The sequence below is a fragment of the Bubalus kerabau genome, chromosome 1 (genome assembly GCF_029407905.1).
Source record: "Bubalus kerabau isolate K-KA32 ecotype Philippines breed swamp buffalo chromosome 1, PCC_UOA_SB_1v2, whole genome shotgun sequence".
Lineage (NCBI taxonomy): Eukaryota > Metazoa > Chordata > Mammalia > Artiodactyla > Bovidae > Bubalus > Bubalus kerabau.
In genome coordinates, this window is record NC_073624.1 from 117,475,858 (window position 1) to 117,498,135 (window position 22,278).

General features: G+C 36.7%; 1 protein-coding gene across 3 annotated transcripts in view; it reads left to right on the forward strand.

The window, feature by feature from the left end:
* CAPS2 (calcyphosine 2) overlaps window positions 1-21,746 on the forward strand; it is a 48,592-nt gene extending 26,846 nt beyond the window's left edge. For 2 of the 3 annotated variants that reach the window (XM_055587400.1, XM_055587399.1), the window contains exons 10-18: window positions 6,170-6,244; window positions 7,092-7,187; window positions 7,277-7,370; window positions 9,681-9,799; window positions 10,773-10,846; window positions 12,770-12,924; window positions 14,102-14,221; window positions 17,500-17,596; window positions 19,656-21,746. In XM_055587400.1, coding sequence (XP_055443375.1) covers window positions 6,170-6,244; window positions 7,092-7,187; window positions 7,277-7,370; window positions 9,681-9,799; window positions 10,773-10,846; window positions 12,770-12,924; window positions 14,102-14,221; window positions 17,500-17,596; window positions 19,656-19,831 — 1,006 coding nt within the window. In that variant the 3' untranslated portion in view covers window positions 19,832-21,746. The remainder of the gene's footprint in view (window positions 1-6,169; window positions 6,245-7,091; window positions 7,188-7,276; window positions 7,371-9,680; window positions 9,800-10,772; window positions 10,847-12,769; window positions 12,925-14,101; window positions 14,222-17,499; window positions 17,597-19,655) is intronic. The other variant, XM_055587401.1, reaches the window with a different exon arrangement.
* The last annotated feature ends 532 nt before the right edge of the window (window positions 21,747-22,278 follow it).

Genomic DNA, 22,278 nt, shown 5'->3' on the forward strand with positions numbered 1-22,278 from the left:
TATAAATATACCACGGTTTGTTTACTCACAGCCGTTGGTGGACATTTGGCAGTTTGTGGATAGTGCCGCCATAAACTTTAGTGCATGCCTTTTGATGAGCATATGTGCTCATTTCTGCTCAGTACTCACTTAGAAGGGAATTGCTGGCCCATCTACTATGCATATGTTCAGCTTTAAAGAATACTGTCAAATATTCTTCCAAAGTGGTTGCTGCAATTAAAACTCCCACCGGTAGCAGTAAGAAGGTGTTAGTGGCACCGTATCTTTACAAGATACTGGTAACTATCTATATTTTTCATTTTAGATCCCCTTATGGGTATCAGTCAGTTCAGTAGCTCAGTCCTATCCGACTGTTTGTGATGCTATGAACTGTAGCATATCAGGCTTCCCTCTTCATCACCAACTCCTGGAGCTTGCTCAAATCCATGCTTATTGGGTCAGTGATGTCATCCAACCATCTCATCCTCTGTGGTCACCTTCTCCTCCTGCCTTTGATCTTTACCAGCATCAGGATCTTTTCTAAGCAGTCAGTTCTTCACATCAGGTGGCCAAAGTATCGGAGTTTCAGGTTCAGCATTAGTCCTTAGTTAATATTCAGGACTGATTTCCTTTAGGATGGACTGGTTGGATCTCCTTGCAGTCCAAGGGACTCTCAAGAGTCTTCTCCAACACCACAGTTCAAAAGCATCAATTCTTAAGTGCTCAGCTTTCTTTATAGTCCAAGTCTCACATCTATACATGACTACTGGAAAAATCATAGATTTGACTAGATGGACCTTTGTTGGCAAAGTAATGTCTCTGCTTTTTAATATGCTGTCTAGGTGGGTCATAGCTTTTCTTCCAAGGAGCAAAAGCATCTTTTAATTTCATGGCTGCGGTCACCATCTGCAGTGATTTTGGAGTCCTCCAAAATAAATTCTGTCACTGTTTCCATTGTTTCCCCATCTATTTGCTATAAAGAGATGGCACCAGGTGCCATGATCTTAGTTTTCTGAATGTTGAGTTTTAAGCCAACTTTTTCACTCTCCTCTTTCACTTTCATCGAGAGGATCTTTAGTTCTTCACTTTCTGCCATAAGGGTGGTGTCATCTGCATATCTGAGGTTATTGATATTTCTCCCGACAATCTTGATTCCAGCTTGTGCTTCTTCCAGCCCAGCGTTTCTCATGATGTACTCTGCATATAAGTTAAATAAGCAGGGTGACAATATACAGCCTTGACGTACTCCTTTCCTGATTTGGAACCAGTCTGTTGTTCCATGTCCAGTTCTAACTGTTGCTTCTTGACCTGCATACAGATTTCTCAGGAGACAGATCAGGTGGTCTGGTATTCCCATCTCTTTTTTAAATTAATTTTTATTGGTTTTGCCATACATCAACATGAATCAACCACGGGTGTACACATGTTCCCCATCCTGAACCCCCCCTTCCACCTCTCTCCCCGTACTATCCCTCTGGGTCATCCCAGTGCACCAGCCCCAAGCATCCTGTATCCTGCATAGAACCTGGACTGGCAATTCATTTCTTATATTATACATGTTTCAATGCCATTCTCCCAAATCATCCCACCCTCTCCCTCTCCCACAGAGTCCAAAAGACAAAATCTGTGTCTCTTTTGCTCTCTCGCATACAGGGTTATCCTTACCGTCTTTCTAAATTCCATATATATGCATTAGTATACTGTATTGGTGTTTTTCTTTCTGGCTTACTTCACTCTGTATAATAGGCTCCAGTTTCATCCACCTCATTAGAACTGATTCAAATGTATTCTTTTTAATGGCTGAGTAATACTCCATTGTGTATATGTACCACTGCTTTCTTATCCATTCATCTGCTGATGGACATCTAGGTTGCTTCCATGTCCTGGCTATTATAAACAGTGCTGCGATGAACACTGGGGTACATGTGTCTCTTTCAATTCTGGTTTCCTTGGTGTGTATGCCCAGCAGTGGGATTGCTGGGTCATAGGGCAGTTCTAGTTCCAGCTTTTTAAGGAATCTCCAGATTGTTCACCATAGTGGCTATACTAGTTTGCATTCCCACCAACAGCGTAAGAGGGTTCCCTTTTCTCCACACCCTCTCCAGCATTTATTGCTTATAGACTTTTGGATCTCAGCCTTTCTGACTGGTGTGAAATGGTACCTCATTGTGGTTTTGATTTGCATTTCTCTGATAATGAGTGATGTTGAGCATCTTTTCATGTGTTTGTTAGCCATCTGTATGTCTTCTTTGCAGAAATGTCTATTTAGTTCTTTGGCCCATTTTTTGATTGGGTCGTTTATTTTTCTTGTATTGAGCTGCAGGAGTTGCTTGTATATTCTCGAGATTAGTTGTTTGTCAGTTGCTTCATTTGCTATTATTTTCTCCCATTCTGAAGGCTGTCTTTTCACCTTGCTTATAGTTTCCTTTGTTATGCAGAAGCTTTTAATTTTAATTAGGTCCCATTTGTTTATTTTTGCTTTTATTTCCAATATTCTGGGAGGTTAGTCATAGAGGATCCTGCTGTGATTTATGTCAGAGAGTGTTTTTGCTTATGTTTTCCTCTAGGAGTTTTATAGTTTCTGGTCTTACGTTTAGATCTTTAATCTGTCTTGAGTTTATTTTTGTGTATAGTGTTAGAAAGTGTTCTAGTTTCATTCTTTTACAAGTGGCTGACCAGTTTTCCCAGCACCACTTGTTAAAGAGATTGTCTTTAATCCATTGTATATTCTTGCCTCCTTTGTCAAAGATAAGGTGTCCATATGTGCGTGGATTTATCTCTGGGCTTTCTATTTTGTTCCATTGATCTATATTTCTGTCTTTGTGCCAGTACCATACTGTCTTGATGACTGTGGCTTTGTAGTAGAGCCTGAAGTCAGGCAGATTGATTCCTCCAGTTCCATTCTTCTTTCTCAAGATTGCTTTGGCTATTTGAGGTTTTTTTGTATTTCCATACAAACTGTGAAATTATTTGTTCTAGCTCTGTGAAATATACCGTTGGTAGCTTGATAGGGATTGCATTGAATCTATAGATTGCTTTGGGTAGTATACTCATTTTCACTATATTGATTCTTCCCATCTCTAAGAATTTTCCACAGTCTGTTCTGATCCACACAGTCAAAGGCTTTGTCATGGTCAATAAAGCAGACATAGATGTTTTCTGGAAGTCTCTTGCTTTTTTGATGATCCAATGGATGTTGGCAATTTGATCTCTGGTTCTTCTGCCTTTTCTAAATCTAGCTTGAACATCTGGAAGTTCATGGTTTATGTACCGTTGAAGCCTGGCTTGGAGAATTTTGAGCATTACTTTGCTAGCTTGTGAGATGAGTGCAATTGTTCAGTAGTTTGAACATAGGTATATATTGGGATTTTATGGATATATATTGGTGATTTTCACTTACATTTCACTAAAGACTAATGATGTTGAGCACTTTTGCATAGGTATGTTCATCATCTGGGTATCCTCTTATAGGATAGTCTATATAGTCCCTTCAAGTCTATTGGGTTATCTTTTCATATTGATTTGTGGAACTTACTTATATATTCTAGTTATAAGTCCTTTTTCAGCTATATTTGTTGGACGTGTCTTTTCCTATCCTCTGGTCACCTTTGCATTCTCTTGATCATGTTTTTTGATGAACAAAAGTTGCTAAATTTATTGTAGACCAGTTTACCAATCTCTCCATTTATTGTTAGTGTCCCTTGTATCTTCTTTATGAAATCTCTCCCTACCACCAATTTGTTATCTCTCTGACTTGTATTGCCACTTATGTCATATATGAAGTTGTTAGAAATGTATGGTTGGTTTCTAGGTTGTTGTTGTTGTTGTTTTCAGTCTCATCTACCTGTTATACATCCCTGCACCAGAATTATCCTGTCTTAATTAGTACTGTTATATATTAAATATTTAAAGCTTGTTTAGCTTTAGTATTGTCTTGGCACACTTTGGCTCCTTCCTCTTCAATATAAGTTTTAGATTTAGCTAGTCTAGTTCTACAAAAAATCCTGTGGGGGCTTGATTAGAATTATTGGACTTAACTGCCCTTAGTCTTATTCCCAAAGGAAGAAGAGGAGAAAATTCTGCTCCATAGAATGGGAGGCAGGCATTGGCACGTGTAGTACAGGCCTTCCTCCTCTCTTGTTCCTTGACCCAGATGTCTGCAGAAGTACACATTCTGTCCTGTGCACTGAGCTTTACAGGGTGCTTCCCCAGTGGGAATGAGTGGGTTAGTCTGTTTAATTCTAGTGTTAAGGACTTAGCTTGTTGTTGGTACATTTCTAAACCAGTTTCCAACTGGTTTAGCAATAAGAAAATTTATATGTGAGTCTTCATCCGCCTGATTCTTATTCCTCTATTGGTTAAGAACTTGGAGAAGTATTGGTGCTATGTATCAGATACTGAAAACTCCAACATGGAACTTCCCATTTTGTAATATAAATGCCTATTTTTTTTTTGTATTTTCAAGAAAACTAGAATCCTTAAAACTGTTATTTCAATCTATCACTGTTAAACTGAGTTCTGTTTACCTTTGAGAAGCCATATAATGTAATGATTATGAGCAATTTTTTTCTCTTTTTTTGGCTATGCCATGTGCTAACTGTTTAACTGTATAAACCTTATTTTTAGAACGGGGATAATAACACTTACTTCATTGAGTTACTACAAGCATTAAATGAACCAATACACATTAAAAAGATTTTAACACAGACTAGTGTCTAGGAAGTTCTTAATAAATAGTGGCTATTATTATTATTGCTTTTATTTTCTCAGCATTTAGAACTGTTTCAGGCACATAGTGGGCATTCAATGAACACATTATTACTAATGGATTAAATTGAAATGAGATGACCAAACTCTCATGGCTACACTCTGTGTTCAGAACTCCCATTTGATTTACAAGTTCTTATTTGCTATATGTTGCTTACCTTTCATTGAGACCTCGATTTTTATAGAGGTATAATGTTTCAAGATCTCGGTGAGCTACATTATTGCAATTTCATTATAGCTGCAGTTTTATGGGGATATCATAAAATTACTTAGGAAGGGACATAAAGAGACATCACTGAATCTTCAGAGGAGAATATTAGTAGTAGGGTGCCAAAGTGTGTGTCATTGGGTTTTGCTTCATATTATTTAACAGAATTTCAGGACTGGCAGTCTTTGTGAGATCATTCAATGCCATCTAAAAGCCATAAAGATTAAATAACTGATTTGAGGTCTGACAGCTAGAACTATGGCCAAGACTGGAACCTCATCCAGCACTCTTTGTGTCTACTCTGTTTTGGCAAGGAATGTTTTCGGCTACCCATAACTGAAAACCTGACTGACAGTGGCTTAAACGAATCAGGATTTATTTTCCTTATACAACTGGCTGCTTGGAGGTGGCCAGTTGTTGGCTTTAGTTGAGTGGCTCAGCGAGGCCCAGCTCTGGGCTGGCTCCCCTGAGATCTTTTTGGTTGCCTGATGGCTGCTGTGGCTGCTGGCATCATATCCCCACCGTGTTCACAGGCTGGAGCTCTTTCCCTGCTGTTCTCTTATCAGGAAAAAAGCAAGTCTTTCCTGGAAGTTTACTGGAAGAACTGGGTCCCTTAGTCACTTCTAGTTGTAAGAGGCTAAGAATGCAAACTCTGTGATGGGAGAGAGGCAAAGAAGAGGGTTAGAAATGGCTATTGGTTAGCCTTGCAACAGTGCCAGGCACAAACGTGCTATCTCTGTTTCATACTGACTTTCTTAGCACTTTGATATGGTAAGTTCTAGCATAGAAGTTATTCATATATTATATACAATTTGTTGTTTTTGTTTAGTTGCTAAGCCATGTCCGACTCTTTTGCAACCTCATGGACTGTGCCCACCAGGCTCCTCTGTTTATGGAATTTTCCACTCAAGAATACTGGAGTGGGCTGCCATTTCCTGCTCCAGGGTATCTTCCGATCCAGGAATCAAAACTATGTCTCCTACATTGTCAGGTGGATTCTTTACCACTGAGCCACCAGGGAAGCCCATTATATACCACAGCTCAGGGTTCTTTCTTCTGTGTCTGCAATAGCAATAGCAGTCTGGAATAAAAAGAGGTTTAAATCTCATCTTTATCTAGTATGTGCATTTGAGATATTGACATAACTTTTAGGTACTTTTCTTATCTAATGTAGGTATTTTAAAAATAATTATTAACAATTGTATTTCTTGCCAGGATAAGAACACAGTCTACATTAACTGAAAATATCCTTTCTCATAAAGTGCAGTTTGATGGTAGGATCATATCAAGGTAATTGTGACTTTATTAAATTTTTTAATCCTATGATTATTAAAAGGTATTTTCTTTTCAAATAGAGGTAGCAATAATGAAATTAGTTAAATTCGTTACATTTAAGTGAATTCACCACAAACATTTTTAGTTGATAATATATATTTAATCTCTTCTAAAAATTAGGGGGAGTATGAGTCTAAAAGAAAAACATCTTGATTAGAAATTATTTAAAATGTGATTTTAAAATGTCTTTCAAAAAGAAATAAAATGAATTTTTTAAAGATACATGTTACTACTAGAAGATCCTAAACTACTTAAAAATTCACCTTCATGTAATTTATTTAATTTCACTTTAATGGCTTAAAGTAACAGTAGATGTAGTAAAGTGACAAGGAAGGTGGTTATTAAATCTGTTATCTAGTCTTACAAACTGCCAGTAACACATGATGCTACTTGATGTTCTTCAAGAATATTAAAGATAAGGTGGCTTTTTAAAAATTAGCATATTTGTTCAGTGATTTTAAAATTTCCATGACAAAAGGTAATAAATGTATATCTCTCTTGTGGCTTCTTGCAAGCTCAACATTTTTTTAAGGTCTTTCACTATCTTAAAAGTCTAAGCCAAATTAGTAATCTACATTGTAATAGATCCATATTCATATTAGTATAAGGTAAAGCTTTTTTCTCCATCCAAATCAGAATTAAGTTCACACTTCAGCAAGCTCTGTCATTGTTCCCTTGTGGTTTCCCATAACCACACATTTGAGCAAATCCTGGCATCTCTGTTTGACACATAGCATCCATCTATCATTAAATATGAAAAGTATCCTATTTGAAAATCTTTAATACCATTTTCTTTTTCTAGAAATGGACGTGATGCTTGCAGAGAGCTGGTTGGATTCTTTTTCACTCATGACCAGTCCCTTACAATTTATGAGTATCGGCAATTTGGGAAAAATAGGTATGCCATTAAAGATCGTTACAGCTCTCAAGATGACTATTTCCCAGAGAAGCTGAATAATTTCACATTTTTTGTCATTTAACTTCTAGAACAAATGTGCTTCCTTTTATTCAAAAAAACATTTATTGTCATCAGCGTGGACGAAGAAAAGGAAAGCAGTACCGACTTGGTGATCTTTATATTGTAAGTTGAGTGTGTGTGTGCTCATGTTTTACTACCTGGTGTTGGATTTTGAGGGATCCTGTGGGGCTAGGGGAGCAGGGTTTCTAGTTTCCAGTTTATTCTTTTCCCTGTTTCCTGAGCAGGGGCATTTATATTGGCTAATGGTTGATGTTTCTCTAGGAGAGAGGGTGCCTCTCAGGTCCAGATCCCTGTGGTCTGAATCTAAGCATAGCATTTATTCCTTGTGACCCTACTCAGCTCCACCACCCTCCCCCCCAACCCCAACTTATCCTGCAATGGAAGCCCCAGAGAACTGGTGTTTTGGTGCTTTTAAAGGCTGTTCCACTGGGTCAGTGGCTACTTCAATAGAACCAGGAGTAATTCTCCAGCTAAGGCAGGCTTATCTTCTGGGGACATACATTTTTCTCCACACAGAGCGGTGCTTGGCTTCTGGAGCTGTCATAGATCTCCTGGTTAGCTCATCTTCCTTGTGATTTCCCTGCTTGGCACAGCTCTGGTGTATGGCGTATCATGAGGATTCCTTAGTGTGAAATGATCTTAAGTAATGTTAGAAGTTGTATAGTGCTCTGAAATGTGAAATGATCACAGTCATGTTATCTCACTACCCACAATGATCATTCATATAAAACATATACTCATAGGCTAAGCATTGGAAATAGAACTATAAATAACTTGAAAAGAATCCTTGCTTTTGTGGGAATTATATTCTAACGGGAAAGAGATCAGAGGGCCAGATAGGCGGGGCAGTGACCCAGTTTTGTAGAGTCGAAGGAGGCTTCTTCAGGGTGTGCCACCCAACCCGGACGTAGGCAGGCGTGGATGTGTAGATGGAAGAGGGGAGGCAAGGCTTTCAGGCGAGGAGACAGGTCGTGCAAAGAACAAAAGCTCCAAAGACATGGCTGTTTTTGAGAACTGAAAGGAGTTCAGTCCTACTGATCTCGACTTCAAGGTGGGGATTGGCAAGAGACAAATGAGAACTTACTAAGAGTGGCCTTTTGTTAAAGACTTATCTAAAATGTCTTGGGGAGTCACTGAAAGGTAACAAGGTGGATGAAATGAGAGGAGGTAGCATCAGTAGGTTTGTGATTTAGGCAGATTTTTCTGGTTGCGGTCTGGGGAATGGATTGAAGACTAGTAAAGGACCAGATTGGATTGAATTACATTACACATATCAAATAGTCTCTATTGTTTAAATAATAATTTCAAGAGAACTTATATACATATCAAAGAGTGGAGAAAGTACTTATAGTTTTCTAAAGTAAATGCTCTAGGAAAAAGGAGAGAAATCTCTTCCCTGATTTTCAAAAGACATAATTAAGCATATTATTTAAAATTTGTGTTTATTTATATTTGACTATATTTGAGAAGACTTCCCTGGTGGCTCAGATGGTAAAGCATTTGAGAAACTCAGAAATTAAAATAACAACAATTTTCTAAGTTTGGATGAAGGACTTTCGAGGGGAATTTTTTCACCAAAGCCTTGATGCTCCAAACAGGTTAAGCTTAGTTTTACATTTATGTAATATTTGTTATCAAAATACCAGGTGAAAGAGGACTTCCCTGGTGGAGCAGTGGATAAGAATCCACCTGCCAGTGTAGGGGCCATGGGTTGGATTCCTGGTATGGGAAGATTGCACTTGCCATGGAGCAACTAAGCCCTTGCACCACAACTCCCGAGCCTGTACTGTAGAGCCCACAGGCCACAGCCACTGAAGCCCACGTGACTAGACTCTGTGCTCCCCGCAACAAGAGAAGCCCCTGCAATGAGCAGCCTGCACACTGCGACAAAGAGTAGCCCCCACTCTGCAGCTGGAGAAGGCCTACACAAAGCAACAAAGGCCCTGCACAGCCGTAAATAAATACACACAACCATATTAAAAATACCAGGGGAAAGAGGGTAGTGAATCTGTCATAGTTCATCAGTTTGCAGCACATCTTTCTGCAGATCAATAGCTCTATTTCTGTATTTTGGAATGTCATAATTTCCCTGGAGATAATTTGTTCTTTTTTCCTCTAATTCTTAAAAAAAAAACAAAAAAAAAAACCCTGGAATTCTTCTTTTTTTTTTTTCACATCAATTGTTATATCTAAGATTGTTCTAATTGGGAGATTGTGAAATTAGTTCTATTTTCCTATATTATTTGCTGAAGCCTGTGTGGTTTCTAAATATTCTCTCAATATACTTATTTATTAGAATAAAAGTATACTATATTAGATGTAATCAAAATTGAATATTTAAAATTACTATTAGTTTTATTTTACTTCTTATATACTTCATAGTTAAAATAATTCATTTGTTAATTTCCTTAGGGTGCAAACTTGACATTTTTGAGCTCTGATCATCCCAGACTTCCAGAAAGTGTAAAAGAAAACACAGTACTTACACTTCGAATCACAAATGTTGACTGGAGAGCTTTGGGTTCTCTCAAGTAAGTCACACGTGCATTTGTCATTTTAGAGGTATTATTATTTTTTATTATATTAAAGTGAGATTCTATATCAAAGTGTTTTGATTTTAGTTAAGATTTACATTAAAAAAATAAAACATAGCTATACATGTCTATTTTATGTGCTATATTTTATACTCAAATACACTCCATGTGTGGGAACAGTTACAATCAAATGGAGACTTAAGATGTCCCATTTTAAGTTTGTTAAAGTACTTTATTAATTTGCCTATACTATAACATTTTAATTTTAGTAAATGCTACCAAACTAATACATTTTAAAAGATGAGATACAGTATAATATAATAACTTTTCCCACGTTTTTAGAGCAGTGCTTTTTCTAAGCACTAAAAAAAAAATCTTGGTCCCACATGCTTGTGGACCATTGATTGATAATATACATAGTGAAAAAATTATGAATCAAAAGCTTTTAAATGAATTTGAGTTTTTTTTTTTTAATTGCAGAAAATATTTATGCTATTCTTGTGGAGTGCTTTTTTGGTCAAGATTACGTAACTGGTGTGCTATCAGTACATTAGAGGCCATTTGCCATAAATTGGCTAAGTCTGTGCTTGTCTTTTATTGTCTTCTACTGTAATACGTTCAATAGGATTGTTTGTTTTTTTTTTTTCTTTTTAAAATACCATATTTACATTTAAAGGTAAAACTGCTTTTAAATAATAGTTTTAATTAAGTTTTTAAAAAGAAGATTGAAATAAGTATAAAACTGAACATAATGCTTAAAGGTAGTTCTTGGGAGATGTAAGGATTTTCATTTTGATTTAGCATATTCAGGATTAAAGCCGCAAGCAAGGGTGGAAGAGTTGATTAATCTCTAAGTACTCTTCTATCTTTCTTTGAGAATTTTTTGGGTCTAAAGCAGGGAAATCTTAGCGTTCCTATACTAAGACTGCAAAACAGTATATTTGTATTACAACAAACATGTCAATTGCAGAACTGATTCTGTGGAACATGATGATGTAAGCAGTGAAGACACTAATGACAGGCAGATTCTCAAGGCCATTCAAGGTGTGTATCATTACTATACTCTCAAATAGTTGTAATTTTCAACCATTTTCTTTGTAAGGAGTAAAGCAGTATTTTCCAGATATTACTTAGTTTTATGACACTTCTTTTATATTGCCTATTTGCTTCCTATCTTTTTATTTTATACACAAATACATATTTGAAAATATTTTTAGCATCTCTCCTACTTCAGTGAGTCTAACTGAATAACTAGTATTATATCATTTATGAACTTAAACATTTTAGAAAGCACTAGTGTGGTTTTTATCTATGAAATGGATATGTGATTTTTACTATGTAGTACTCATTTTATATATTATAGTATCATAAAGAAATTGGTGGTGGCCTAGGAGAAGGCAATTGCACCCCACTCCAGTACTCCTGCCTGGAAAATCCCATGGACGGAGGAGCCTGGTGGGCTGCAGTCCATGGGGTCACTAAGAGTCGGACATGACTGAGCGACTTCACTTTCACTTTTCACTTTCATGCATTGGAGAAGGAAATGGCAACCCACTCCAGTGTTCTTGCCTGGAGAATCCCAGGGACAGGGGAGCCTGGTGGGCTGCCGTCTACGGGGTCGCACAGAGTCGGACACGACTGAAGCGACTTAGCAGCAGCAGCAGCAGCAGTGTAAGAAAAAAATACTAGACTGGAAGCCATGTTTGGACTCTCCATTCAGTAGACATATGACTTTGTGTATATCTCTTGCACCTCTTTCTTTATGTCTAAATAACCTCTTATTAATTTCAGAGTTGTTGTAGGTAATATGTGAAATATATGTAGGTTTGTACACTAAAATATTTTAAAGGTTTGTTTCTAGAGTCTACTCTTGTAATTAGTACAGTTTATGAGGCTCAAATAGACGAGTCCTTTGTTGACTCTCATAGTCAAGAAGGCAGGAAGGCATTAAACCAGTCATCACAGAAGTCTACATATAATTTATAAATTTTGGTAAGTCCTGATTTATCATATAAAGATGATATGGGAGTAACAAGGCTAAAAGGAGATTTAAAAGTTGTCTGTGAAATCACTCAGTCGTGTCCGACTCTTTGTGACCCCATAGACTGTAGCCTACCAGGCGCCTCTGTCCATGGGATTTTCCAGGCGTGGATTGCCGTTTCCTAGGATTGGTATTTGATCTCTGAAACATCCCTGATGCTATTGTTAATAGAGTTTATTCTAGCATGGTCAGTATGATTTGTCACCCTTGTATCTAGTGGCATTTTTTCCCCCTCTAATGCATTATATTTAATAACTGCTTTGGTAAAGTTACCTATATTTTCTTAAGTGAAGATGGTACAGAAGGCATCAAATGAAATCTGTCCCACAAAGAGAATGGGCCTAGGGATAAAACTTGTTATAAATTCCTAGCAAAAAGGGTTACTTTAAGTGTAAAAGTATAGGGTAGCATTCTAAAGCCTTGATGTTATTAAATATATGCTACAATTTGAAGATTCCAAACGATTTTAGAAATTTTGAACTGATAAGCTGTCAGGCAGATCACTCAAAAATTTGTAATTCAGTTGGTACCAACAAATAAAGAGGAAAAAGATTAAAAATATAGGCTCATCAGGTGAAGTGGAAGCCTAGAAGATTTTTTAAACATGAAGATTTTATTTGTAACGCTGAGGTTATTTTCATGCTGATAAAGTGAACCATTATTTTCCTATATTTAAAAGTATAACAGTCTCACCACACAGTGGCACTATAGCTCTGATATACTTTACGTGGGATTTTGTATATAACCCACTTTACTAAAAGCGTTGTTTTCCAAAGCCTTTTGTCAGCCATACACATGATCTGGTTGCATATTAACATCCCTTATATCAGATGTGTCAACTTTTTTTTCTTACCAGAGAGACAATTGCAGTTTGATTCATGTATGCATAGGGATAATTAGTTTCCATCACTCTTCTTCCTAAACAGACCTGCTAAAAGAACAACTGCGTAAAAGAGGTGTTCGTATATTGACTGGATTGGGAAAACACCTTCAACAACTGGACAAAGAAGGAAACGGACTTTTAGATAGGGCAGATTTTAAGCAAGCTCTAAAATTATTTCGCTTAGAAGTGTCCGAAAACGTAGGTACCACAGATAATTCTCCGCAGTGAGTGACTATTATTCTTAAGTGGCCTTATTCACTTTTCTACTGAAGTTTTTGTAGTTCATTTGTCTCCTTTTTATGCCTCATTATCAGTATTAAGCCGTCAGGAAAATCCTGTTGATTTTTTAAATGTCAGCATTCATCCCTCCTCCCTATGCTTATTCAGAACCTAATAAGCAGGCATTGTTCTAACTCTGAGAAGACATACTTTGTACTCTTAAAGTCTTTATAATCAAAGATATAAATGATTACAGAAAAAGCATGGTAAGTGTTAAAGAGAGAATGCTTTCAGAACATGTGAGATAAATTGCAAGCCAGGTTATGGAGAAGGAGAAGGAAGTTCGTGGGATTTCTGGAGTGGGTGTGTATCAGAACTGAGATTTGAAGGATGAGGAGGAATTAGGTAAACAAGAGGGGAGGAGGAGCATGGATCAGACAGTGGCTGCTTGAGGAAAGGGAGAAGTCTATGTGAAGGCTTCAAGAGGAGACGTGATGTGACCATTCCAGGAACTGCCCTAAAGCCTTTACAGCCACGGGTCCCTCCACTGTGAGTGGAGGTCCAGCAGACCTCTGAGTCTGCTGGCTGGATTTTCTCACCATTCAGGTTTTCTCTACTCAGAGCACTTCACTGACACCTCCACCTAAAGGAGCATCCCATCCGAACCCTGATCCTCTCTATACCATTTACCCAAAATGTAAATGTTTTCTTTATGCCACTTCATATATATTCTCTTATTATTAGCGGTCCTCATCCTATTGGAGGCATTCCAGTAGGTGAAGTGACTTCTTAATTGTCACAGATACAATACATTACAAATAATTAAGTGGTCAAGTTCAAGTAAATGGTAGCATTTTTACTGAAAAGAATAAATTTAAAATGATATACTTGATTTATTACCACTCTTAAATGTTTCTTAACTTTATGGAACTATGCCCATTACAGAGTTCCTCTAAATAAGCTTTCTTAGTACCTTTGATTGGATTTATATGTGACTTTTTGGAATTTCCTTATTGAGTCTACTACCTTGTCTAGGGCTAGGTGTAGCCCTAAACATAAGATATAACAAAAGATATAACAAAATACTATGATGATTATAGTCGTGGCCATATGTAACTTAAAGGTGTAACAGAAGTCTCTCTCTGATTATTTCTAGGATTTTGAGTCTTTGTGGCTAATCCTAAATAGCAGTGGAGATGGCAGGGCTGATTACGGAGAATTCAAACGTGCCATAATTGGTGAAATGAATGAATATAGGAAATCATTTGTTCGAAAGGTAACTTTGTAAAGTAACCTTTCAAATAGTTAACTTTTAATAGATTGTTAGGTTCACTCTTAAATCTTTAATGAATTACCATTGAAGAAGTTTTAAATCCCTTTCCCTGCAGTGTCCTGTGGGTTTAGTAAAGCACAAAAACACACATACATGTACAAATCTACCCATTATACAGCAAGACAACCTATGTTTAAGGAAAATACTGTAAAAAGAAAATAAAATCTGAAATTAAATTTCAGTTTACAAATTGTTAATTCCATAAATTTCTGGCTGCATATAAGCTGTATGTCTATATCAATTATTAAATATCCCCCGAGCCTCGGCTTCTTACCTCACAGATTCGGTCTAAGATGACACGTGTAAAATGGCTAGCATCATAGCGGCCCGAGGGTCCGAGCTCAATGCATATGACCCTCGCATGATGACTAAAAGATGTTTCTCTACTTTCAGAAGATGCTTGCTAAACGTTAAAATGAAGATGAAAATGACCATGTTAAACAATAATTTTAAAAAAGAGCCCTGAGTTTATAGGAGAGAACATAATACTTTGGTTCTAGTAGCCATTTTTAGAGCATATTTTTGAAAATAAAGTTTTTCTTTTGTATATGTACCTAATATGAAATGTATATATATCCCATACTAAAACAAAGATATTGTGTATAGAGTAGTCTGAACAATTACATTGGGCACAAATGGAAAATGTAAAAATCTATATCTTTACTGGTCAAAAGGCAAGATAAATACCTTATGTTAAATTCACCACATAATACTTATAAATTTGCATTCATGTTTACCTTACATGTCCTGGTGATGGGTGTGAGTGTCAAGAACAGAAACTGAAGGGCTGTCTCCTTCATAAGCCTTGGTCCTGGGAATCAATTCAGCTCAGCCGCTCAGTCCTGTCTGACTCTTTGTGACCCCATGGACTGCAGCACACCAGGCCTCCCTGTCCATCACCAACTCCTAGAGCCTACTCAAATTGTGTTGGTGATGCCATCCAACCATCTCATCCTCTGTCATTCCCTTCTCCTCCCACCTTCAATCTTTCCCAGCATAGGAATCTTTTTCAATGAGTTGGTTCTTTGCATCAGGTGGCCAAAGTATTGGAGTTTCAGGTTCAACATTAGTCTGTCCAGTGAATATTCAGGACTGATTTTCTTTAGGGTGGACTGGTTTGATCCCCTTGCAGTCCAAGGAACTCTCAAGAGTCTTCTCCAACACCACAGTTCAAAAGCATCAATTCTTCGGTGCTCAGCTTTCTTTATAGTCCAACTCTCACATCCATATATGACCACTGGAAAAACCATAGCCTTGACTAAACGGACCTTTGTTGGCAAAGTAATGTCTCTGCTTTTTAATATGATGTCTAGGTTGGTCATAACTTTCCTTCCAAGGAGTAAACATCTTTTAATTTCATGGCTGCAGTCACATCTGCAGTGATTTTAGAGCCCCCCAAAATGAAGTTTCTCACTGTTGCCATTGCTTCCCCATCTATTTGCCATGAAGTGATGGGACCAGATGCCATAATCTTAGTTTTCTGAATGTTGAGCTCTAAGCCAACTTCTTCCCTCTCCTCTTTCACTTTCATCAAGAGGCTCTTTAGTTCTTCCTCACTGTCTGCCATAAGGGTGGTGTTATCGGCATATCTGAGGTTATTGATTATTTCTCCTGGCAATCTTGATTCCAGCTTGTGCTTCATCCAGCCCAGTGTTTCTCATGATGTACTCTGCATATAAGTTAAATAAGCAGGGTGACAATATACAGCCTTGATGTACTCCTTTCCCGATTTGGAACCAGTCTGTTCTTCCGTGTCCAGTTCTCACTGTTGCTTCTTGACCTGCTTACAGATTTCTCAGGAGCCAGGTCAGGTGGTCTGATATTCCCATCTCTTGAAGAATTTTCCACAGTTTGTTGTGATCCACACAGTCAAAGGCTTTGACATAGTCAATAAAGCAAAAGTAGACGTTTTCCTGGAACTCTTTTGCTTTGTCAGTGATCCAGCAGATGCTGGCAATTTGATCAGTGGTTCCTCTGCCTTTTCTAAATCCAGGGAATAAGCAAAAGTAAACTTAGTTTGCTAGGGTTACCATAACAAATACCGTACACTGAATGACTTATACAGCAGAAAAGTATTGTTTCACAATTCTGGAGACGAGAAGTCCAAGATCAAGGTGTCAGCAGGTTTGGTTTCTTCTGAAGCTACTGTCCTTGGCTTGTAATTAGTTGGCTGTCTTCTCACTGTGTGTCCTCACGGTCAGTCCCTCAGTCTGTGTTATCTGTGTCCTAATCTCCTCTTCTTATGAGGATACCAGAAATACTGGATTAGGGTCCGCTCTAATGATTTCATTTTAACTTAGTCACCTATTTAAAGACTCAATCTTCTGCAGTCATACTCTGAATTACTTGGGTTTAGGGCTTCAACAAATGAATTTTGGGGAGGATGCAATTTAGCCTATAAGAGGTACCATATATATGTGACATTATTGTAAATAAACTTCATTCTAGTTTTTACTCATCTGCAGATGTGGGATGTTGCTTTGGGTCTGTTGTGTGTTTCTATGGATCCACTCCTTTTCTCAATAAAATACATTTTATGATCCACAGGATTGCATTGAATTAAAGGAGCAGTAAAGCAACTAGCATTTCAAAAGGTAGTGTTAAGTTTCAGGAAATAGAGTAACAAAATCCATTTAAAAAATCATTTCCTTTTCTCATTAATTTTAGTGATAGGATATTTTGAGTTTATTTTTTGAATCAAAATAGTCCCAGCCATTTATCAACTTCATGTGACTCCTAGTGTGTGGGCATGCTTAAGCTGCTAGTCATGTCTGACTCTGTGTCTTTATGGACTGTAGCCTGCCAGGCTCTTCTGTCCATGGGATTCTTCAGGCAAGAATACTGGAATGGGTTGCCATTCCCTTCTCTAGGAGATATTCTAGACCCAGGGATCAAACCCTCATCTCCTGCATTGAAGGCAGATTCTTTACTGTGAAGTTTTTACCCAACTCCTCAGTGTTAAAAAGAGGAAAGCCAGGGTAACAGAGGTTAAGTTCCTTTCTCAAGGTCAGGGTGCTAGAAAGGGCAGAACTAATGCTTAAGTGCAGGTCACCTAATATCTTGCTCCAGTATCTTTCTCCCTGCATTCATGATGCTCCCTTCATATTCTAGTTTAGTATTTTAAATTGCTTTGTTTAGAGCTCAAAAATAGCCTACTGCAGAATGGAAAATTAGGTTCTAAGGATTTCATAGGAAAAAATAACACTTTTCTCTTTATTTAGGCCTTTATGAAACTGGATTTTAACAAAACAGGCAGTGTGTCTATTATAGACATAAGCAAATGTTATTGTGCAAAGATGCATCCTCAAGTAATTTCAGGTAACTACTACAAGTCAAAATGCATTAGACAGATGTAAACAATAGACTTTTGGACTCTGCAGAAGACAAGGTGGGATGATTTGAGAGAATAGCATTGAAACATATATATTGTCATATGTGAAATAGATGACCAGTCTAAGTTCGATGCATGAAATGGCAGTCAAAGCCTGGTGCACTGGGACAACCCAGAGGGATGGGATGGGGAGGGAGGTGGGAGGGGGTTCGGGATGGGGGACACATGTACACTTGTGACTGATTCATGTCAATGTATGGCAAAAACCACCACAATATTTTAATGTAATTAGCCTCCAATTAAATAAATTTTAAAAAAGAAAAAATGCATTAGATTTCAAAAATGTGAGTGAATAATAGTATATCTATAAGCTATATTAATTTATAGCATGGACTTGAGGCCAATAACAGAGGAAATAGTTTTTTTTTAAACCAGAAATGTGAGAGCTTCTTCATTTAAAAATTCATAGGTCTGTTATTTGTACTTGTTTTTTTCACTTATGTTTATAATTGAGGTTAACTATTTCCTGTTGAGATAGTGACAAACTTGAGTTAGAGCACAATAGATTGAGAGAACAGATAATTACATGAGCAAGTCCTCTGAGTTTTATTGTCTGCTTATGGTTGAAGATTTAAGGCAGAATAAGGGAATAAACCGTAGAAGGCAATGGCACCCCACTCCAGTACTCTTGCCTGGAAAATCCCATGGACGGAAGAGCCTGGTAGGCTGCAGTCCATGGGGTCGCTCAGAGTTGGACATGACTGAGCGACTTCACTTTCCCTTTTCACTTTCATGCATTGGAGAAGGAAATGGCAGCCCACTCCAGTGTTCTTGCCTGGAGAATCCCAGGAACAGGGGAGCCTGATGGGCTGCTGTCTCAGGGGTTACACAGAGTCCGACACAACTGAAGCAAATTAGCAGCAGCGGTAGCAGCAAGGGAATAAACATACATATGTCTATCAAAATTTGAAAATACAAAAATTGCTTAAAGAAAAAGGTAGTTAAGCTGAAATCACTCCTTCCCTTTAACCAGTCATAATACAATGAGATACTTATTTAAATAGCTTATTGTTCTAAGTTAAAAAATCAAATGAATTTTAAGAAAGGATGACTTAGATGTTCTTTGCTCTCACTTTAAATAGCAAACTAAAGAATTACAAATTTTTTACATATGTGATTCTCAATAGCATCTTCCTATAGTTTAAAATTCGGAGAAGGCAATGGCACCCCACTCCAGTACTCTTGCCTGGAAAATCCCATGGACGGAGGAGCCTGGTGGGCTACAGTCCATGAGGTTGGGAAGACTCAAACACAACTAAGCGACTTCCTTTCACTTTTCACTTTCATGCATTGGAGAAGGAAATGGCAACCCACTCCAGTGGTCTTGCCTGGAGAATCCCAGGGATGGGGGAGCCTGGTGGGCTGCCGTCTATGGGGTTGCACAGAGTCGGACACACTGAAGCAATTTAGCAGCAGCATAGTTTAAAATTAAACATGTTCATTATAACCCACCAGTAGAAATAGCCTACTTAATGTCAGAGATTAAACTAGAATGATTTAATCAACTGAAAGTTCTTCCAGCAAAGATATTCATAGGCCTCTGAATCATGAATCCTAGTAATATTTTCTAGTTGCAGTTAGAGTAACTGCTTCATAAAGTAACTAATGTCTTTCACACATTGCATTACTATGTTAACAGCCTATATATCATAGAAATTGTTTTCTTTCCTCACTTCTAATGGGAATGAAACTGAGTTCTCTAAAACATGAACAAATACAAAAATATCTACAGTAGTAACTGTTATTTTGCCCATACACATATAGGATACACCCTATCAGACTGTTTTAAAAGATGCATCAAATATATAGTTAAGTCTCCATCATTAAATTCTAGTTCATGCAAGTAAATGTTTAAATAAATTGATGTGTAGTTTGACATAAGATTTCAAATTGCTGAAAAGATTTCATCAGGTGACTTAAGTATTTATCGTCAGCCATTTTACTGGACTTTTAAGGACGTGGTTTCATAGTCGTACTATTTTACAGGACACTCCACAGAGGAAGAAATCAAATCATCTTTTCTAGAGACGTTAAAAGATGCCTGCAGCAAGTCTGATGAGGTGTCATATGGTGAATTTGAAGATTACTATGAAGGTCTAAGTATAGGGATGGTAGATGATGAAGACTTTGTCAGTGTCTTATGTGCTCCTTGGGGGATTTAGGTTTTAAATGAATATGTCACTAGCACTAAGCATGGAGAGATGAATGTGAAGTATCAAACACCAGAATGTATATCTCTATGATTCTCTTTATTCTGTTTGTTGTGCTCTTAAAAAAGCTGAGCCTGGAAGGAGAAGCATTCAGAAAGACAGGTGGAAGGTGTATGTGTAGTCACACACATGCATGCCTGTGCTCACCTGTTTATAAGTTTATAATGATCTGTCTTTTTGGCTTCCCTGGTGGCTCAGAGGGTAAAGCGTCTGTCTGCAATACAGGAGACCCGGGTTTGATCCCTGGGTTGGGAAGATCCCCTGGAGAAGGAAATGGCAGCCCACTCCAGTATTCTTGCCTGGAAAATCCCATGGACGGCGGAGTCTGGTAGGCTACTGTCCATGGGGTCGCAAAGAGTCGGACATGACTAAGCGACTTCACTTCATTGATCTGTCTTTTTGATTTATTACTTATCTTCAATATATTTTAGAGGTCATTTTTATTAGCCTTCATAGGAAAGTAACATCTGTCTCAAACAATAGGAGAGCAGGTATGTGAAACCCAGTTTCTTGCCCATTGGTTTTTTTGCTACCTATTCCCCAAAATGTAATTGACACCATTCTCAATTTGATGAACGAGACTTAGGCCCAAAGCCTATGAGATTGGATTAGTTCAGCTTGCTTCAAACATCTGAAAATGTTAAATGAATTGAAGGATATGCAAAAGAAATTTTCCATGCCGTGTGATTATGGATATTTTCTGTAACATGAATATTTAGAATGATGGAGGTTTATATAAAAAATGCTTATTTAAGCACTTACTTGTCTCCCAAATCATGTACTATTGTTTGTTCAATACAGCACAATGTAATTATTCTAGTGTCCAGTTCTATCTGTTCTTTTATTCTGTTTTTAAGTGTGCAGTTTTTAATCTGTGTAATTCTTACTATCTGCATACAGTTATTATTTAACTAGAAGCAACACATGGTGGGAAGATAAATATTTTCCTTGAATATCAAATAAAGATTTTAAAAAGTATATTATCACTTATATGGACTAAGGGATAATTTAATAATCCTTAACCAAATTGTAAAAAGTTCATTTGTGTCCTAAAATGAATGTATGCTATTATAAATAGTACCTCTTTTGGTATACTAAACAACTGAAACATTTCTTTTTCTAAATAAATATTTAAAAGTTAGATGCAATCATTCTTTCTGAATTCTTCTATGTTTCTCACTTCTTGGATATACAGAGAGAAGAAGAACTTTATAGAGTTGTTTTCAAGTTTAGAATTTAAAATTTTATATATTATGATAAGAGATTAAAAAAAACAGTGTTAAGCTAAATAAGAAGTGGTTCAAAATGAAAATACATACTTTATAAAAAATAAATTTTGGCATATAACTGCATTCATCTATACCCTTGGCAACATTATCAGAAGTGTGATGTGTGTGAACTCCATAAATTTAAAGTAGTACTTTTTCAAGATTCAAGGAGGTATTAAAACTTTCTACTGAATAATCAGAAACAAAGTATGCATAAGTATTTCAGTGCTATTTTCACTAGCTAAATTATTTATTCCTTGGAATTTTTTTCAATTAGGTTATTTCAATTAAAACAATATGCTGGAAGAAGTTTTGACAGAAATAAGTCTGTAACACTATTTTTGAGTCACATGCTTTATCTTGGAAAAATTTCTCCAACTGTAGTCATTTAAAACCCTATAGATTAGGATTCTCCTAGGGTTTAACATACTAATAGGACAGCCTATTCTTAAATAAACCTCCAAAGTCTTAATATAAATATTCATGTGATTCTCTGAATATTTGTGATTCCTGTATTTAAGGGATTAACTTTTTTATAGTTAATATCTTATTATTTTACACTGTTTTTCCATATAAAGCTATAAAATACATATTCAATATGTTATTGGACATATTTTGTTAAATTATAATTGGTGGCACAATAAATCGTTCTGCTTTTGTCCCATTGTCTACGTTCTTCTTTGGCTTTGGTATAGTAAAATCTACTATTCAGTATTCAATTTCATAGAAGAGCATTTAATAGAAACTATATTTTCAAACATCCATAGCATAATAACTGACTTCTGACATTATATTTAAAAATATAGGCTTCATATTCTAAAAAATCTCTTGATAAGCTTTAAAATATTGTTATATGTTGTGATGATTTTACATGAAGTTTATAGTTACATTATTTCACTGTTCTCAAGATCTTCTAAAAAATCTCTTGATAAGCTTTAAAATATTGTTATATGTTGTGATGATTTTACATGAAGTTTATAGTTACATTATTTCACTGTTCTCAAGATCTTCTAAAAAATCTCTTGATAAGCTTTAAAATATTGTTATATGTTGTGATGATTTTACATGAAGTTTATAGTTACATTATTTCACTGTTCTCAAGATCTTTAAAAGGTTAGTTACTTGTTTATG